A 22,071-nucleotide genomic window follows, 5' to 3' on the forward strand; every position below is an offset into this window, starting at 1 on the left:
ATTAGTAAACAAATTTAATCATCATGACTGAATATATTGCCTCAAATGAAGCTCACCTCTTAGACATTTCAATGTTGAATCCTTTTCACCAAGGAAGAAAATATCGGTGATATCGGAAATATCGGTAGTCCGAAAACACGGAAATATCGATGGAAATATCGGTAAAATATCGATATCGATAAAAATTACATGGAAACCACGGAAATTGTAAGAAAAACTTGGAAATTTTTATTGAAACTTTGTAGGATGTTTATTTAGTCAATTATCTATTAGTTTATCACAAAAAATTGGAAGGAAATGCATTGCATGATGGATTTAACATTATCAAGTTGATTATATAGCGATCTGACAAACATTATGAGTGTAGAAAATATGTAGTAATTAATGAAAGAAGTCTAAACACACCATAATCATTTATATATAATGAATTAGTACAATATTTTACACTTTAGAACCACAATATTGTAAAAGCTGCATGAAATTGTCTAAATAATTGTAAAACTATTGAGTGAGTTTATCCTCCTGACAGGAGGAACCCACACACATCATCACTGTCAAAAACACATCGCACGCACACACAACGCACGCACGCAGACCACACCTCAGTCTCTCTCTCTCTCGATCCTTCTCGTTCTCTCTTCTCCCTTCTCTTCTTCCAAACACACACACACACAGAGAGCTCCTCAGTCTCTCTCTCTCTCGATCATCCTTCTCCATCTCTCTTCTCCCTTCTCTTCTCCCACACACACACTCACACAGAGAGCTCCACAGGTTGACATCGGATCCAAGTCCAACACACGCACACACAGAGATCGGACTCACAGAGATCTCCGATCTCTCTTCTGCCAAACACACACATGCACACAGAGATCTCTCGATCTCTCATCTCCATTCTCCGATCTCTCTTCTCCCTTCTCCGATCTCTCTTCTCCCAAACACCCACATACAAAGAGAGATCTCCGATCTCTCTTCTCCCAAACACACACACACACAGAGATCGCCGTTGATCGTGGCTCAGGCGAAGTCAGAGGTGCGCCGCGGAGCAAGGATCGTTCGTATTCCGCTTCGTCAGGTGAGATTCCATGAAACCCTAAACCCTAATCTCTCCGACTTCACCCTGCCTTGAATCGTTTGTATATTTGTGAAATCTGATGTATATTTGTGAAATTAATGTTAAGATTCGTGTTTTTGCAAGGTTTTTGGGACGAAACCGGCCCGGGAATCGCCCCACCGTCTCCGGCGTTCTTCTCCGACGTCGCCTCGGATTCCGATTCCACCGTCCATGGATATTTCGCCGATAATTTCCAAATATCGCGATATTATCGATATTATCGATAATATCGCGATATTTGGCCGAAAACCCCACGGAAACCAGTTAAAATATCGCCGACCGGAAAAATCGATATTATCGGCGATATTTCGCCGATAATATCGATATTTAAATCTGTGCTTTTCACAGAATAGAGAACTTTGGATCTTACTCAAAAATAAGAAAAAACTTCATATATGAATGCAAGTTGCGCAAACAACGAAATTTGAATCTCAAAACTTTTAAGCCAAAAACAGATCCACTCTATTTCCAAGGACCCCAAAAAAGAAAAAAAGAAATGAAAGAAAGTGCAAGCACAAATTGTGATAGTATACAAAAAATCAATGAAACCTGAAATGCCCAATACATACACAAAAACATTCACCAATTCTTTGACTTTACATACAAATCACAGCAAAGAAAACAAACTCATTTGAAGAAATGACCAACAAAAAAATCCCAGATTTTAAAAATTATAAAAATATTAAAATGATCAAAATCCAAGAGGCAGAATTAATCAAGGATAATAAAAAGGTAGATTATTTATTATATGGGTTTCCCGGGATTGACATACCGGAAGTGCCATGTGGAGCCTGCGGTTGGTTTGCCACCATGAATCTCAAGTAAAGGTCTTCAAATAGTGCTAAAACCAATGCAGATAATAATCCAGAAATATAAGATAAAAACGATATTGCAAGGAGCTGCAAGATCAAGTTACGAATTCAAGGTAGAGCGGTTGTCTGATTCACCAGTCTTTCCTCCGGACTCAACGGTAGGGTGATGCTAAACTATCTTCTAAGGGTTGATACTATTACAAGGAAAGATTTACAACTAAAAGAAAGGTTTCAAAGCAGCAAAATTCAATAGAGATCTTAACCAAGATACAGGGAAACAATTTGGGTGGTGCTCATAAGAACTGGCTCGAACTGTGGAAAAAACGCAACAAAGTTCATTTTTGTAGTAAATTATAGAATCTAAAATCAACTGATTAAAAATAATTTAGCTTTGCAGTAAATTACGGAATCTGAAAACACAAACCAATTTAATAGAGTTCAAAGTTTCAGTAAATCATAGAATATAAACTGAAAACCAACTAAAAAGGTTCAGCTTTGCAGTAAATTATGGATTCTAATACAAAAACCAAGAAAATTCAAGACCAATTAATCATTCATCTTACAGAAAACTATGGATTGCCGCAAACGAAACCCAAATAATAAAAAAATAAAAAATCACTTTTGCAGTACTCTTCGAATCAAACAAAACCCATGCATTGATTATAATGTTTGAAATGGTACTAGGCATGTTGTTTAGGTTGATAAAGTTTAATAAAGTTTGAAACTTTCAGTAATGGTTTCAAGAGATTTCTATGATTTCGAGAAGAAGAGGGAGTGTAAGAGTCTGTGTATATTTCATATGAAGAACAAAAGGAATTACAAGGACTATATTCACCACAGCTGGTCAAAAAACTAGATCTTACATTTTAGGGACCTAGTACTCATCTCCAGCCATTAAGGTCATCGGAGGATATCTACCATCCACCTGGAGGAAGATGGGAAGACCTAGTACAATCATATAAGATAAGAATACCAGCTGTAATCTTTCTAAAACTAGAAAATGAAACTAGCCGTTGTATTTTTGAATTCTAACGGCTCATTCTAATTTTAGCAAGTTCTTCATTTCTTCAAACTTCTCAGCTTCCATTCGGTTTCAACTGTAGGATTAGCTTCTGCAGATTAACTCCAAGGCTAGTAGGCAGCTTAATTCTCAACAGCCTCTCCTAAGCTGCTTACTGGCTTCACTCCTAACTTCATCCTTAAGTAATTGAATCGCTCTTTAGGCAAGGCTTTTGTAAATATATCTGCCAACTGTTCTTCACTTCTGCAGTATTTCACATCAATGGATCCATGTTACAATGTTTCCCGAATAAAGTGATATTTCCTGTTTATATGTTTGGTTCTCTGATGAAAAACTGGATTTTTGACCATCGATATTGCTGACATGTTGTCACAAAACAATGGTGTTTCTTCAGTTTGCATTTCACCAAAATCATCCAACACAAATCTTAGCCAGATAACTTGAGCTGTTGCCTCAGCTGCTGAGACGTACTCAGCTTCTGCAGTTGACAATGCAACTGTGTTTTGCTTGACTGAGGCCCATGAGAATGTACCACTACCAAAACTGAATGCATACCCTGATGTGCTTCTACTGTCATCTTCACTGCCAGCCCAATCTGAGTCACAAAATCCAATCAAAACAGCATCCTTGTCCCTCGTGAACTCAATGCCATAGCTGAGAGTACCTTGAATATATCTGAGAACTCTTTTAGCTATTCCCATGTGCTTCTTCGTGGGACCATGCATGAATCTTGATAACAAGCTGGCTGCATACATTATATCAGGCCTGGTTGTAGTTAAATATAACAAGCTGCCAACAATTTTCCTAAACAAACCTTCATCAGCCAGCTCACTTCCATCAACTTTCTTCAGTTTCTCACCAGTGGGTAAGGGAATTGTCATTGACTTACAATCCTCAAGGCCAAACTTTACAAGTAAGGATTTTGCATACTTGCTTTGATGAATGAATACCCCTTTATTAGTTTGTAGAACTCACATTCCCAAGAAATGATGTAAGAGTCATAAATCAGTCATCTTATACTTCTGCATCATGTCTCTTTTAAACTCACTGAGTAATGCATTACTGCTTCCAGTATAAACTATATCATCAACATATATAGAGACAATGATCAGTTTTCCTTCTTCATCAGTTTTGGTATATAAGGTGGCCTCACTGGTGCTTATTTTAAAGTTGCAACTAGTGAGATAAGTGTCAATCTCACTGTACCAGGCTTTAGGAGCCTGCTTCAAACCATAGAGAGCCTTCTTTAACTTATAGACCTTATGATTTGCATTTTCCACTTCAAAACCCTCTGGTTGTTCAGTGTAAACCTCCTCCTCAAGTACTCAATTCAAGAAGGCTGACTTAACATCTAATTGGAACAACTTCCAACCTTTTTGTGCTACAAGTGCAATCAAGGTTCTAATTGTATCTAACCTTGCCACTGAGGCAAAGGTTTCATTATAATCAATACCAGGTTTTTGAGCATACCCTTTTGCCACAAGCCTAGCCTTGTGTTTTTGAACTGTTCCATCCAGATTCAGCTTGGTTTTGAACACCCATTTGACTCCTATGACTGGTTTGTCCGCATGCCTTTCCACCAGCTCCCAAGTTCCATTCTTCTTAATAGTTTCAATCTTAGCATTCATTGCTTCCTTCCATGCTTTGTCTTTAATAGCTTCATGATAAGTTTCAGGTTCAATAATGGTCATATGACATCTTCCATAAATGTCCTCCAAGCTTCGCAGCTTTACTGCTGTATTGCTCGGTGTTGACCCTTGACTGGTACTGCCAGTGTTGCTTCCAGAGACATGTTCATCATCTGAGACTAATTAAGTGAGATTTGGAAAGTCGGTGCTTTGAGTTTCATGAGAGGATTCTTCTGTTTCAGTTATCCCAGAATTTTCATTTCCAAAAATGAGAGGCATGTAGACTGTTTCAACTTGCTTGCTTTCCCAATTCCAGGATTTGTTCTCATCTAATACAACACTTCTTGAGAGTATAATCTTCTCAGTTTGAAGATTATAGATCCTGTAGCATTTCTCATAGTTGCCATAGCCCATAAAGATTCACTTGCTTGCTTTGTCATCAAATTTCTGTCTAAGATTTGATGGAATGTGACTGTAATAAATGCTTCCAAACACTCTCAGGTGTTTTACACCTGGTTTTCTTCCTATGAAGGCTTCAAATGGAGTCTTGCCCTTCACTGAGGTTGTAAGACATCTATTCTGCAAGTATACTACAGTTCCAACAGCTTCAGCCCAAAAAACCATAGAGATGTTCCTCTCAGCCATCATTGATCTTGCCATTTCACCAATGGTTCTATTTCTTCTCTCAGCAACTCCATTTTGCTGAGGGAAATATGTAACTGTTAATTGCCTCTCTATTCCAATGTTAGAACAGAAATCTAAGAATTCATAAGAGGTATATTCACCCCCTCTGTCACTTCTCAGCTTCTTAAGCTTGAAACCACTTTGTAGCTCCACAAAGACTTTAAATTTTTTAAACACATTGAACACATCAGATTTGTTCCTGAGGAAATACACCCAACACATTCTTGAGAAGTCATCAATGAATGTGATGAAGTACCTGTTGCCACCAATGGATTCATTATACATTGGTCCACAGACATCAGTGTGCACCAGTTATAGTGGATGACTTGCTCTCCACACCTTTTCTTTATCAAATGGTTCTCTGTGCATCTTCCCAGAAACACAACTCTCATATATTTCCTTCATCTCCGATAATTCAGGCAAACCAAGCACCATTTTTTCTCTCTGCATCCTTTTCAGATTGCTGAAGTTCAAATGACTAAGCCTTTTATGCCAGATCCATGACTCTTCTTCAATTGAGGCTCTTCTAGCTACTGGATTTATAGATTCTAAAGACAATGGAAAGCATCTATTCCCTGCCATAACTACCTTGGCTACCACATTCTCTAGATTGCTGTCATCAAAGATCACAACCATGTTACCACCAAACAGAACATAATAGCCGTGTTCCATCATTTGGCCAACACTCAACAGATTTTCATCTAGTCCTGGAACCAAAAGAACTTCATTGATGTATCTCTTCCCATGCTTTGTATTCACTACCAGTGTTCCCTTGCCTGTTGCTTGAACCAAATCACCAGTCCCCATTTTAACTTTACAAGTAACTGATCTGTCAAGATTCAACATGAGAGACTCTTGAGAGGTCATGTGATTGCTGCAAGCACTATCCACAGACCACACAGATTTATCCTGAGCTATTGATGTTGAGTGACAAGCATAAAACATTGTACCAGTGGTCACACCTTCCTCATTTGCACAGTTAGCAACCTGTTTGTCATTGTCACAATCCTTTGTAGTGTGTCCAAATCTGCCACACTTACCACATTTTGGTTTTCCCTTATACCTACAAATGCCAAAATGATATTTATCACAAGTTTGACACTATGGTTTCACATCACCTTGACTGCTGCTTCCTTGTCTACTTTGGAAAATGTTTCGATTTCCCTAATTTCCACCATTTTGATTGTTCCAACTAAAGTTACCATTGCCATTCCAGTTGTTACTTTGTGACCAGTTCTTCTCTTTCTTGTTTTGTTGCCATTTATGGTTCTGTTTAGTCTGCGCACTTTTATAATTTCCACTAGTACTGCCATGAATACTACCTCCAATTTTTAGGCTACTAAATGCCCTCTCAGTACCAGGAAGCTTGTCCCTGTCATCATGTAAGTCTTTTCTTTTATCATATACTTTGACAGATGCAATGACTTGTTCAACACTAATAGCATCCAAATCTCGAGTTTCCTCAATAATAGATACAATGGACTTATACCTCCTACTTAGACTCATCAATAATTTCTGCACAATTCTCTGTTCAGACACATCTTCACTAAGAGACTTCAACTTGTTCACAATTCCAAAGAACCTACCCAAATAGTCATCTAGGTTTTCACTATCTATCATTCTCATATACTCAAAATCAGCCCTAACTGCTTGAAGTTTTACAGCTGTTACCTTTTTATCTCATCTGAACTCTCTCCTCAGAATGTCCCATGCCATTTTGCAGTCTTCTCATTTCTGATGCGAAGGAAGAGCTTATCTGATATAGCTCCTTGTATGAGACTCAACGCCTTGGCGTTTTTGATTTTGTCTTCTCTGGAGATGGTGGGTGCTTCCATTGGAACTTGCTTAGCTTCACTTCCTTCCTCTCTAGAGGCTTCTTCCTCCTCGAGAATCTGCTGCAGTTGCACTCCAAGTTCTACCACATCGCATAGGTCATGTGCTATGAGGATAGTCTCCATTTTGACAGCCAAAAAATCGTAATTTGCACCATCAAACTGTGGAGTTCGTAGATCTCCACCGGAAGAACTCGATCCCACCATTTCTTAGTGAGTATGAGTGAATCACTCAATAAAGGAACCACCTTTACCCTTCTGGAATTTTTTTTTTTTTAAGGCAGAACCTCCTTACATTTTATGCCCTTTTTTTTGGAAATCAGACCTAGGGCTCTGATACCATGTTTGAAATGGTACCAGGCATGTTGTTTAGGTTGATAAAGTTTAATAAAGTTTGAAACTTTCAGTAATGGTTTCAAGAGATTTCTATGATTTCGAGAAGAAGAGGGAGTGTAAGAGTCTGTGTATATTTCATATGAAGAACAAAAGGAATTACAAGGACTATATTCACCACAGCTGGTCAAAAAACTAGATCTTACATTTTAGGGACCTAGTACTCATCTCCGGCCATTAAGGTCATCAGAGGATATCTACCATCCACCTGGAGGAAAATGGGAAGACCTAGTACAATCATATAAGATAAGAATACCAGCTGTAATCTTTCTAAAACTAGAAAATGAAACTAGCCGTTGTATTTTTGAATTCTAAAGGCTCATTCTAATTTTAGCAAGTTCTTCATTTCTTCAAACTTCTCAGCTTCCATTTGATTTCAACTGCAGGATTAGCTTCTGCAGATTAACTCCAAGGCTAGTAGGCAGCTTAATTCTCAACATATAAATCAAATTCTAATTTAAGCAAAATTAAGCATTGCAGTAAATGAATCATCTAAAAAAAAAACCAAAAAAAAAAAAAAGAAAACCTAATTGTCAAATTACTTGACAGAGGCAAAGAAGGCAGAGATTGGCAACGAGACTTTAGGTTTATGAAGAATCCTAAAACAACCAAATCATCCAGTCATTCAATCGAAATTAATCAAATCCCAAGTGTCGGTTCCATCAATAAAGAGACAGAGATAGAGATAATGTTAGACCATATCATGACTCATTGTGTTAGGGCCATATCATAGTATGGGCCTTGCAACTTTATATTTACTGGAAAATGGTTATCGCCGGATTCTTGTTATGGAGATTCTAAAGATTTTGCGATCGTGATAGTTCATCGTATATCGTACAGTTAATTTTTGTTAGATGCCATTTATATTTAATTTTAAATTTTAAATTTTGAAATCATTTCTGACCTCATAATGTACGATGAATAGTCACGATCTCGGAATCTTTAAGATCTCTAGAAAAAAGATCCGCCAAGAATCCTTTTCCATATTTATTATTATCCTTTATGATATTTGTAATGGTCGTTGGTTGGTGACTCAGCACTTGTGCTCTTTTGCCTGTTTTTGCTAATGGAGATATAAGTCTGCAGTGTATCTCCTTTTGGGTTATGAAATGAATTAGGGTAAATTACAATTTATCCTCCTCAAGTTTGGAGGCAATTGCAACCTCATACAATTAGGGATGAGCAAAATTCTCGCGCTTATAGGTAACCATGGTTACATGCTCATTTAAACTTCATGGTTACGATTATAGGTAACCGTTTAGATAAATAAACGGTTATGGATATAACCGTTTACTCGTGACATTTAAATGAGTAATTATAGGTATTAACCGCGGTTATAAACAGATAACCGTTTATCTATTTATTTTATATATGTAAAATTAATGCAAACCATGTTCTCTATCGGACAAAACTTAGATCAATGCTATTGATTGTAATGCATGGTTTATGTAGCTAATTATAATATAATGTAGCTCATTATATATATATATATATATATATATATATATATATATATTATGTTAATACTTTACATTCTGGGTTAAATAACCCAAAAATATTGTCTTCCAAATCGTTCTTGTAACCCAAGAATACTTGACAAATATTATATTACCTTCATTGGTAACAGTTAAAAATATCGTTCGTAAACTATTATTTCAATTATTGGAATGGTATAAGGACTTAAAAATTAAAATACGGAAATGTATGATAATGTACCTATACCGATGTTTAATTGTCAAAAAGAAAAAATGATAAACAGGTTAAAAAAGGGTAAATTGGTAAACGGGTATTAAACGGTTACGATTAAATGAGTATGCGGTTATGAGTATGGTTAACCGTTTATAAACGGTTATGGGTATATGTATAACTGTTTAGGCAATTACCAAATGGGTAAACGGTTATGTGGGTATGAGCATAAACGGCTATGGGTAAATAACCGCGGTTATCCGCCCGCCATAACCTTTGTCCATTCCTATATACAACATCTTTAAAACATTTCAATCTCATACATTTATTTATCTTTTGTTTCAATTTTATACCTTCGTTACAAAATTTGTTAACTTGGCCGTTAAGTGATGATGTGTTAAATATGAAGTCTACGTTTTAATGATGTGGCAAATAAAAAAAAACTAATTATTAAAGAAAATTAATTTAAAAAGTAAAAATGGGCCACCCTTCATCTTTTATTAATTAATTTTTTTATTTGGTATCCATATGGTGTCAAGTTGGTAGCCACATCAGCGAAAAGGTAGATTGTATATTTGCCACATTATCATTTAATGGCTAATTTAACAGATTTTCTAACGGATGTATGATATTGAAATGAAATAGGATAAGTAATGTATAAGATTGAAATGTTTTAAAGATATTGTATGAGATTGTAATTGCACCTAAACTTAAAGGAGTAAAATGTAATTTACCCAATGAATTAATCTTTTAACTTTTCTTCACTTTCTCTTTTACTCTTACTTTTCTTCCTCTGTGCGATTGGTACCTGACATTTGGTATCACGAGCCCAGGTGTGCTTCCATGGGCAAGAGCAAGGCATCCGTGACGGTGGTCGATATGTTTGAGACGGAGCTTAACAAGGAATTTCAGCAACAGCAAATTTTCACACAGCTTAATGACTTCCATGATACGATGACAATGATGAATCTCTACCATGACGATCTACAACACCACATCGCCGATCTGCAACACTCTTTCGCAGATATGTCCGTCAACTGAGCTCGGTATGAGAACTTCCAACAGACTGTGCTTGAAGAGCTCCATTCTCTTAAAACTCAACACCCAACCAACCCGTTTCCCAAATCCCAATCGGTTCCATACCGATTTATCTCGGCTCCACCCTTTTTTCCACAGCTCACACCACCCTTACTCTACCACTAACATATTTGAAACATACTACTGAACAACTTCTATCTATATTAACAACCCAATCCACCATATGATGTCACATGTAGCTGAATCAAACACATCACATAACGAGGCTGACACATATCACTTAATAGACAAGCATTAGTTTACTTAAGGAATTCCATAACCCAACACAACGTCATAATTGATGCAACTATTTTGATGCCTCCGACACAGATATTCAAATGGACATCGAAATTGAAGTATGTTGACCGGCACCTAGAGGTTGACGAAACCATAACATAGAAGTGATGTGTAAAAAGTACGAATAAATTAAAACCAATGTCTAGACTTCAATTAAACTAAACGTGAGAGTGCGTAGTACGGGATAACCCTTGTTACAAAAGCATGCAGTGTCAGATCATTGACAGAAGTGCAGTAACAGTAAGAATATTTCCATCTTGGGTAGGATGGATATTACACGACTAATAGGAATTAAGTTCATACTTTGTCAGAAGTGGAGGTCATAATCTGCCATAATCCATCGCTCGCCACAGAATCCAATTACCAAGTCTTAGAGCTTCAATGAGAAAGGAGGTGGACAGAATCCAATTACTAAGGGGTGGTTTGGGAGTGAGGTGCTTAAAAAAAAAGCACCCATGAAAAAAAGCTGTGAGGGTTTTAGGTGTTTGGTAAACTGAAAAAAAGGGCTTATTTTGGAAGCTGATGTGAGAATAAGCTGAAATCAAAAGAAAAAGCTGAAGCTGCTATTTGTAGCTTTGGAAAAATGGCTTTTTTTCAAAGCACACGGAGCTAAAGTGCTCATTTAATGAAAAGACCCACTATCAGACTGTTTTTTTTTTTCCAAAAGCACTTTTACAAAAAAGTTTACCAAACACTCTGCTGATTTTTTTCACAGCCGCTTATTCTCACAGCACAGCCGCTTATTCTTACAGCAGTTTTTTTTCAAAGCACAGCAATACCAAACCAGCCCTAAGTCTTAGAGCCTTCGTGAGAAAGGCGGTGGACGAAGAGAGCTTGGCACCTCGACCCGCTTTCGCTATGATGTCGAAAACGCCAAGCTCGATTGCTGATTGAATAGACTTTGGCAGCACAGATGAACCTACCAGCTGTATGGCAGTGCAGAAGCTTTCTTCTTCTTCCTTTCTAATATTTTCATCATCGTTAACAACAGCATTTCTCTCATGGCTTTCTTCCAGATCTAGTTCTCTATCCAATGAAGACCCCATTACCTGCTGATCTGAAATACCTCCGTCTACTCTCTTTAGTTTTTACAAGCAAAGGTGCCCGTGCAATGCTGCGGGGCGTATAAAACTTGCAAAAAGTTCCAAATATATGTACTTACAATCCAATTTACAATAAAGAACAAAATAAGTGACCAGGAGTTGGCTTTACACCCTATTTGTACGCACATATACATATATATACTAATCAATAGTTCTGAACTTCCTTATTTACAACTATATTTACAACCTTATATACATGTGTGTGTGTGTGTGTATTCAGCACTTCCGAACTTCCTTAATCAACACTTTTGAGTTTTTTTCTACTTTCTCCTTGTATGTATTGCTTCTTTGTTACAAATTGAGAAAATGAAAAGTTATTAATGTAAATAAATGACAGTTTTAATGAAGATGAGAAAATGAAACTATAGTTATTGAAGAGAGAGCGATTTTTCTAATCGTAAAAAAAAGTTGAATATGCATTTAATAAGATACTTTAAAAACAAACATTTGCATATAGGTTGCTGAGCGAAAGATAAAGGAAAAAAAAGAAGAGTACGAATGTAATCATTCATGGAGGCTGCTAATCTCCACTCTCACCAAATCATCGCCAAATCATCAAATCATCTTTTTTAATTATCCACGTACGCGATAAAAGAACCCTGTAAAATAGAAGAGAAAGAAAAACATTAGTTTCATTGTTGTAGGGAAGTGTTATTGGCATTCCAAAAATCTCATTCTACACTCCTTACAAGTGTATTTTTCTTTCCTAATATAGAAAGTTTGGAGTGTAGAATGAGATTTTTGGAATGCTAATAACAATTCTCTTGTTGTATCAAAGTATGTGATTGGATTAAATTAAGGAAACTTTAACGAAAAGCTCCCGGTACTGTTCATTTTAATGAAAAACCACATTTTTACACTAAAAAGTTAATCATGGTACTATTCACTTTAATCTTTATTTTGTCCTTATCGTTAAAACTCAAAGTTTTCAAACTTTTTTTCATTAATTTTCCTTTAAATTAAAGATTAATATAATTAGTAAACAAATTTAATCATCATGACTGAATCTGTTGCCTCAAATGAAGCTCGCTTCTTAGACAATTCAATGTTGAATCATTTTCACAGAAAAGAGAACTTTGGATCTTACTCAAAAATAAGAAAAAACTTCATATATGAATGCAAGTTGCGCAAACAATGAAATTCAAATCTCAAAACTTTTAAGCCAAAAACAGATCCACTCTATTTCCAGGGACCCCAAAAAAGAAAGAAAGTTCAATCTCAAATCTTGTGATAGTATACAAAAAATCACTGAAACCTGAAATCCCCAATACATTCACAAAAAAATTTCACCAATTCTTTGACTTTACATACTAATCAAAGCAAAGAAAACAAACTCATTTGAAGAAATGACCAACAAAAAAATCCCAGATTTTAAAAATTATAAAGATAATAAAATGATCAAAATCCAATAGGCAGCATTAATCAAGGATAATAAAAAAAGGAAAACTAATGAAAAGGGTTTGAAAACTTTGAGTTTTAATGATAAGGACAAAATAAAGGGTAAAGTGAATAGTACTAGGATTGACTTTTTAGTGTAAAAATATGGTTTTTCGTTAAAGTGAACAGTACCGGGAGCTTTTCGTTAAAGTTCCCTAATAAAAAGGTGGATTATTTATTATATGGGATTTCCGGGGATTGACGTACCGGAAGTGCCATGTGGAGCCTGCGGTTGGTTTGCCGCCATGAATCTCAAGTAAAGGTCTTCAAATAGTGCTAAACCAATGCAAATAATAATCCAGAAATATAAGATAAAAACGATATTGCAAGGAGCTGAAAGATCTGTTGGATTTATCCAATATACCTTTAAGTGGTCTACTACATGTAATAGAAATGTAATATTGGAGAAATAATGTTGATTGTATTTCGATCTCTTAAAGATATTAATCCTATATCATGTGTCTTATATTGGAAATAAGATTGATGGAATCCTTAATTGACTATAATTATGATACTTAAGCTAAGAAAGTAAGTTTCGGTTTCCTTCATGGATGGAAACCCTAGCTTTTAACCTATATATAAACACCGGTCCCTATAAGCCCTAGACACACAATATAATGTTTCCCATAGAGTAGTTTTATTTGGCTAGGAGTTTATAGAAGATCCTGGTGTTGCCGTGTTCAGCTACTTTTGGTTTCAACTTTCATGGCCGCCATTGGAATCAGGTCAGTCACTCATTCGTTTGTGTTTTAATTATATAACCTAACAAGGCTAACAGTTGGTATCAGAGCCATTGGTTATAAAATTAAAACCTATTAAGATTGAAGTTTGATTAAAGTTGTTGTCGAGAAAACTGATGAACTGAGCTTTAAAATTTTAAGCAACGTGTTGAGAGTCATACATTTGTCTTGAGATTTTGTGCAATTTGTCAACTCACATCCCTTCAATTGCCGTGAGTAAAGCATACACAACAGTGATAATTCTTGAGCAATTGTATAATTAATATATTGTCGTTATGACCTACTTCCTGGAACCGCATGCTTCTTGCAACCAATTGAATTTGGCTCTGATCATTCATGTCAATTTCTTCAAGTCGTAATACAACTGTGGCCTAATTAATTTACTTAAGAGACTGAATGCAAAGTGCATAATCAATAATTAGATTTGGATTTTAAATGTGGCAAGCCTGCTATTGTTAAAGCTCTTATCGTATTCGGTTCTGATAAAGGGATGTAAAGAAAAGTTTGATTAGTTAATTCATTTGATTAACTACGATTGAAAACCATGGAATATTTCAGAGTTTTATTTCAATTTTAATGCTAATATTTTGGTTGACCATGTACTACTATTGTATTGAAGCCATGAAGGTTAGGGTTCCTTTTGCACATCCAGCGGTTGCAGCCTACCATCTCAAGGGCTTCAAGGCGGGCTCTATTATATTACCTCGTTATAGACCTTCTATGTTAGGTGCGTCCACGGTGGATAGCACAACGGCCCCACACGGATCAATGCCTAAGATCATAAGTTCACGTGACTGAACTCTGCAAAAGTATAGGTTACATACAATTATAATATCAAGTTTTTCTTGTAAGCATGTGTACGCATTTACATTTGTTCTAACCTTGCATTAGAGAATTTCTTGATATTCCTCCGTCGAGCAAGCCCAGTGGGGAAGGTCATCGGCATATGAGATCCTGGTATGATATTTTCTTTTGGTCTTCATGTTCAGTTATATACAATAAAGGTTGTGTTGGATTCAAGAACCATTGATTGATGATCTAAGCAAGTACATGTAATTTTCAAAAGCCAATTATGCATATAGAGCTTGCATTGCATGTGTAAATTTTATCATAACACCAGTATCCAAATTGTATGCATAAAGAAAGCATACCGAGAAACATCGATATATGCATAGATTATCATACTCGTTTGAGATTGTTTTGTTGGATATTCAGACATTAGTGCAAGAGCATATATGTCGCCTATGACTTCGCGTTTGAAAGGTAAATTGAATAAAGTTCAACTCCAATTACCTAATTATTACAATTAAGAGATGTGCATGAGATTTCGAATGCTGCTTGACATCTTTCTAAATGCAGGAGACGAAATTGGTTCACTTTTAAATTGTCTCAATACTATTGTTGGTATATAGATTGTGCCTATATATATGATTATGATAACATATATTAAAGTTGCGTTTCAAGGATGCATATGTTAAGTTATTCGCAGATCAACTTTATACATGATTGTTAGTGAATTTAATGTATTTCTTATACATGAAAGTAAGTCATACATATTTTGGCAACATTTGTTAAGCAAATGGCGTGGATAGTGTTACTTGTATGGCTATTTTGGTTCAAGCATATATGAGATGATGCATTTTAAACATTGCAGTGAGCTTGGAATGTGGTGAATTATAGCTTTTTGGTTAAATGTGATTATACATATGTTTAATAAAAGGCGGTGAACATATGAAGGCATCAGGTAAGTATTTCATTCAAAGTATGTGACTAAATTGATAAGCATGAATTTTCAAACATGTATTATTGTTTGTGGTTTTTCCTATGCCTAAAGAATTTAAACAGTACTTTGATTAGTCAATTTTTATGTGCCATAAGGGGAGAAGAAAAGAAACTTTTCAAGGCTAATGTAGGGCATATATTGGAGGTGTTTTCTATGGAAGAAAATAATTTTGGTTGTTCCTTCTATTTAATTTGGTATTTACAAAGCTAATGCATGATTTTAATGCTATGTTTAGTAGTTTTGTACTACAGAAAGAAATATATAAAAAGGAAAGGAACCTGTTTAACTTAAGAAAACATTTGAGCAATTTAGCTTTTAAGTAATTGACTCCATAATGATAAGTATTGACATTCTTGTGATGGAATGAAACTTGTTCTATATGTGATTAATCTCTTTCAAGTATGCTGTCAGGTTTCTTAAGATTAATTTAATGTCAAAGGGAGTCATGAAGGAATTAGTGCCATTTGTTGGCAAGACTCGAAGCTCGAATCAGGTTATAATAATTTTGTCACTTATAGTTAATTAATCCATGTGACTTCTTGTATTGTTTCAGGGTAGAGTTGATCAATGTCTTGTAAACTAATCAAGCCATAGCGGCTTAGTTGATGCTGGGACTATGGTTTTTGAGTTATTTCGATCAACATTGCATCTTAATTAGAATAAAAGCGATAATCTTCAGCCCGCAGGTGTGGATTGTTTCTTTTAGTTTAATTATGATGGCATAGTATGAGTTTTATTTCATAAGAGTAGTGAAAGCATCATCTGCCCATAGGTGTTGAAGTTTTTCATGAAAGTACTCTTGAGACATAAAATCTAGTACTAGAAACTAGTTAATTTTCTGCATATAGGTGTAAATTAACCTAGTTTCATGAAGTTTATTGGGGATAAAGTTTCATGCCATCAGTTGCAAATATTTCCACTATGAGCCCCATAATAGGTTGTGGTTTTAAGGCATGGAAATCAGTTGCATCATGACGTATTTTGTGTCTCTTCATGAGACTTGTTGATGAAAAGTATTGGACCCATGAAGGTTAATCAAGGATTGCTAAGGTACGCATTATTTAAATCTTATGCTTGTAAATCTTTTCAATTTGAACTATGATGTCGGTTTAGAGGATGAAATTTGACTACTAAAGTTTCCTTTGGACATCGAAATTGAAATGATATGAAATTGAATTTGTTATGGATGCATAAATTCATGATAGATGCACATAATTGTTTCTAGCAGATTACGTGACTTGATTTAAATCGGGTGAATGACAATTCTAATGGTCACCAAATGATCTGAATTTTGGATATGTTCAACATATAGATGTCTACTATGTGTCTGCAAAGTTTCGTAATTTTCTGCCATGTATGTTAATTATGGTGAATTTACTAGTAACCCATGCTTGTATAGACAGTTTTTACTGACAGATTGTGTTGGTCTTTTTGAGACGTGACTTTGGACTACCATTTTGACCCAAAACAGCTCCATATTTTTGTCTTATGAAGATTAGTATGTCTATTTTGGTCAGTATAACTTTGGTAGCAATCAAGCTTGTAAATTAATTATGATAAATTCTAAAGAATGTGTAACTCGTTGCTGAAATTCTGTTTGACAACTTTATGTTGGTTGTAATGTCTATTTTATTATGTCCAAAATATAAAGTAGTTTTATTTAGGTACATCTTTGAAAGAGTGTTTGCCTAAGTGGGAGAATTAGTGAAAGAAAATTGGGCTGCACACTCGTTAACTTGTTTGCAAGTATAAACTCTGAAAACTTAGTGAGAGTTATTCTAAAATTTTGAGCATTAAGTGGACTTGCATGAATCTATTAAAGCGTTATTCTATCTTCCATGAATTTGTGTTACTCGAATGTCTATAATATGTTTAAGTTGCATGAATGATACTTGGTATATGCGTACATTTTTCTGTTATTTGCAATCATTTGGATTTCTTGGTTGATCATTTGTTTTGAGGCTCATAAGGATTTAGCATAAATGTGGAATTATTAATACATATAAGATGGTTGTTGGATGCATGTTTTTTGTGTAACAATGGTGAATGCTTTCATGCTTAGTTGTACCTTTCATTAAGGTAATATGCATTCATTGACTGAGTAAGACTATTCCTAAAGGCATATTTTCAAAGGCATGATTTAAGTGTTGATTTGCAAATTAAGTAACGATGTTACAAATCAGTGGGAGCTTGAGTTTTGTGTTAGTAATGCCTTACATTTGCAGATGACCTATAAGGTATGTATAGAATCCATGTCTTCAGTTTAATCTTCAGTTGGATTCATTAAGTCACATTTTTGTGTGCTAGTCATTTATATGATGAAATATATGTCGGATATCAAGTTGTTATCAAACTGCATACTAAATGGCATGGCATGGCATGGTCTATGCGTCACTTGTGAGGATTTCTATCTGCCCGCAGGTGTTGGAAATCACCATTAAAGTAAGGGAACTTTAACGAAAAGCACCCGGTACTGTTCACTTTAACGAAAAACCACATTTTTACACTAAAAAGTCAATCCTGGTACTATTCACTTTACCCTTTATTTTGTCCTTATCATTAAAACTCAAAGTTTTCAAGCCCTTTTCATTAGTTTTCCTTTAAAGTAAATGGTAAAGTGCATAGATCAGTGTCAAAAACATGTTAATTCATCTGCTTATAAGTGTTGGATTAGTTTGTTTTACGAAGCTTTTGGATATTTTACTTGGACATGTGCCTATTTAGTACTTTCGGTTGTGTCCGTTGGCTTTAAACATTGTCCGTGTGCTTGTTATTGGTCTAATGAAAGCGATGCATGATTGTTTTGAGATGTATTCACACCTGCATGTTATGGTGGTTTCATTAGATGAAGGATATCTACATTGGCAAATTTAAGGCTTCGAAGAAGCATAAAGTGTAACTTATGAGTTACAATAAGGTGGACCTGAGATGATATAAAGTAAGATATATTGATTAATTTAAAATTTAATTTAAAGTTTCATCTCTTGATCATAATTTGTGTTTCATGTGAACGAGAATCTTAGCATGTGTGATTATGAAGGTTCTGGATTGTGTCAACCCTACAACCTTGTTAGTTCTATGTTGAGAAATGCATTTGATAGAAACTGCATTAAGGACGAGATGTAATCACTGTTACATGGCCACTAAAGACATTAGGGACGAGATGTAATCACTTCAAGTATAAACATGAATATTACATTTTGTACACCAAGTGGGAGAATGTTGAATTTATCCAATATAAATCAACCTTTTAAGTGGTCTACTACATGTAATAGGAATGTAATATTGGAGAAATAATGTTGATTGTGATTCGATCTCTTAAAGATATTAATCCTATATCATGTGTCTTATATTGGAAGTAGGATTGATGAAATCCTTAATTGACTATAATTATGATACTTAACTTAGAGGCTAAGAAAGACCTTTATAGATGGAAACTCTAGCTTTTAGCCTATATATAAACACTGGTCCCTATAAGCCCTAGACACACAATAAAATGCTTCCCATAGAGTGGTTGTATTCGGCTAAGAGTTTATAGAAGATCCTGGTGTTGCCGTGCTCAGCTACTTTTGGTTTCAACTTCCATGGCCGCCATTAAAATCAGGTCAGTCACTCATTCATTTGTGTTTTAATTGTATAATCTAACAAGGCTAACAAGATCATCATACCTCAGAGAAGCAAAGAATGCGTTTTGAAGGAAAGACTAACAACTAAAAGAAAGGTTTCAAAGCATCAAAATTCAATAAAGACCTTAACCAAGATGCGGGGAAACAATTTGGGTGCTCATACGAACTGGCTCGAACTGCGAAAAAAAGCAACAAAATTCATTTTTGAAGTAAATTATAGAATCTAAAATCTACTGATAAAAAATAATTTTGCTTTGCAGTAAATTACGAAACCTGAAAACACAAACCAATTTAATAGAGTTCAAAAGTTTCAGTAAATCATAAAATATAAACTGAAAACCAACTAAAAAGGTTCAGCTTTGCAGTAAATTATGGATTCTATTACAAAAACCAAGAAAATTCAAGACCAATTAACCATTCATCTTACAGGAAACTATGGATTGCTGCAAACAAAACCCAAATTAATATAAATAAAAAAATCACTTTTGCAGAACTCTTCGAATCAAACAAAACCCATTAGAAGAAAAAAATCACTTATGCATTGATTATAAATCAAATTCTAATTTAAACAAAATTAAGCATTGCAGTAAATGAATAATCTAAAACAAAAAACCTATAAAAGAAAAAAAAACTAATCGTCAAATAACCTGACAGAGGCAAAGAAGGCAGAGATTGGCATCGAGACAGTAGGTTTGTGAAGAAACCTAAAACAAATTCAATCGAAATTAATCAAACCCCAAGTATGGGTTCCATCAATAAAGAGAGAGATGTTCATAATGTTAGAACCATATCATGACTCATTGCAACTTTATATTTATTACCTTTATGATATTTGTAATGGTTGTTAGTTGGTGACTCAGCACTTGTGCTCTTTTGCCTGTTTTTGGCTAATGGAGGTACAAGTCTGCAGTGCATATACTTTTGGGTTATCAAATAAATTAGGGTAAATTACAATTTATTTCCTTTTAAGTTTGGTGACAATTACAAACTTATACAATATCTTTAAAACATTTCAATCTTATACATTTATTTATTTTTTGTTTCAATTTCATACTTCGCTACATAATTTCTTAACTTGACCGTCGTTAAGTGATGATGTGATAAATATAGAATTCAAAGTTTTAATGACGTGACAAATAAAAAAACTAATTATTAAAGAAAATTAATTTAAAAAGTAAAAAAAGGCTGCCCTTTATCTCCGTGGAGCTCCACGGCGTCCCTCCGCTTCGGAAAGGGATCCTCTCCGCTTCCTTCCTTTCTCCGACTCAGCTGCAGGAATTGGCACTCCCATTTCTGTACATATCAACCCAGCAAATCAACTAAACAAAGCCAATGAACTTTCTTTCTTCAATTTCCAGTCAAAAACAAAAACCGTAGTAATTGAAATCAAAAGCAAATCAAGATAGATTATACAATGTCATTGACCCTAATCTAGCACAATAGAAAAAAAATGCACTGAGAAAGAGGGAGAGAGATGAGAGAGAAAGGAGGAGGGAGGGAGAGTTTGGGTCCTGGGTCGCGGAGTGCATGAGGCCCTTGATCTTGTCCTTCTCGGAGTCGGAGATGGAGGTCTCGTCGGAAGAAAACTTGGGAGCTCATGGTGCGAGGCCGTAATTGGGGTGGAGGGATGCCTCGGCGCGGCGGCGAGGCTTCCGGGACATAGAGAGAATGTGAAGGAGCAATGGAAAAGGATGAAGGTGCCGATGATGGGACGGGGGAGGAAGAAACGGGGAAGAGGAAAGGGATGAATCCCTTTTTTCTCAACAGAGAGCTTAAGGGGACGGATCCCCATTTTTTGAAAAAAATGGGGATGAGGCGTGGGGCTCATTTCACATCTAATTTCAACAATCCGAACAGTTTATTTTGTTAGTCTTGATTCATAGATCATCCTTGCAAAATATTAGCTAAATTGGAAATGTTTAAGACATCTAATTGAGTTCAAGGAAATGAACGAATACTTTGTTATATAAGAAAATATGAAATTTGATATTGGTAATTAAATAAGCAAATGGTTTCGGATTGAATTGAATTTTTGCAAGGATGATCTATGAATCGAGACTAACAAAATAAACGGTTCGGATCGTTGAAATTTGATGTAAAGTGGGCCCCACACCTAATTCTCATTTTTTTCAGAAAATGGGGATCCCTCCCCTTAAGCTCTCTGTTTTCTCAAATATTTTTTTAAGTTCTTATTTATACAAAATTAATTTTTTTATTTGTTATGCATACAGTGCCAAGTTCACAGTCACATCAGTGCAAAGGTAGATTGTATATTTGTTACATAATCATTAACTGTTAATTTAATAGATTTTTTAACGAATGTATGATATTGATATGAAATGATAAATAACGTATGAAATGATAAATAACGTATGAGATTGAAATGTTTTAAAGATATTATATGAGGCTATAATTACATCAAAACTTAAAAGAATTAATCTTTTAACTTCTCTTCACTTTCTCTTTTACTCTTACGTTGCTTCCTCTGTGCGATTGGTACCTAACATTTGGTATCACGAGCCCAGGTGTCTTTCCATGGGCAAGAGCAGGGCGTCGGTGACGGTGATTGATGTGTTTGAGACGGAGCTTAACAAGGAATTTCAGCAGCAACTGATTTTCACATAGCTTCATGGCCTCCATGATACGATGACAATGATGAATCTCTGCCATGACGATCTGCAACACCACATCGCCGATCTGTCCGTCAACTGAGCTCGGTAGCAGAACTTCCAACATGCCGTGCTTGAAGAGTTATGTTCTCTCAAAACTCAGCACCTAACTAACCCGTTTCCCAAATCCCAATCGATTCCATACTGATTTCTCTCGGCTCTACCTTTTTTT

The 22,071-nt window shown here is 35.4% G+C and overlaps 1 protein-coding gene across 1 annotated transcript; it reads right to left on the bottom strand.

Annotated features, from left to right (window-relative positions):
- Positions 1 to 3,066: 3,066 nt before the first annotated feature.
- On the bottom strand, positions 3,067 to 3,825 carry LOC139188107 (secreted RxLR effector protein 161-like). The gene is made up of 2 exons (XM_070805191.1): positions 3,308 to 3,825; positions 3,067 to 3,187 (listed from the first exon to the last, which is right to left on the bottom strand). The coding sequence occupies exons 1-2, from the start codon at positions 3,823 to 3,825 to the stop codon at positions 3,067 to 3,069; spliced, it is 639 nt and encodes a 212-aa protein (XP_070661292.1).
- Positions 3,826 to 22,071: the final 18,246 nt, after the last annotated feature.

Source organism: Malus domestica, chromosome 01 (genome assembly GCF_042453785.1).
Source record: "Malus domestica chromosome 01, GDT2T_hap1".
NCBI lineage: Eukaryota > Viridiplantae > Streptophyta > Magnoliopsida > Rosales > Rosaceae > Malus > Malus domestica.

Coding starts and splice junctions, on each gene's coding strand:
- LOC139188107 (XM_070805191.1), bottom strand. CDS start 3,825: ATGACAATTCCCTTACCCACTGGTGAGAAACTGAAGAAAGTTGATGGA. Junction 3,188..3,307: donor CCATTGTTTTGTGACAACAT/GTCAGCAATATC, acceptor GAAATACTGCAG/AAGTGAAGAACAGTTGGCAG.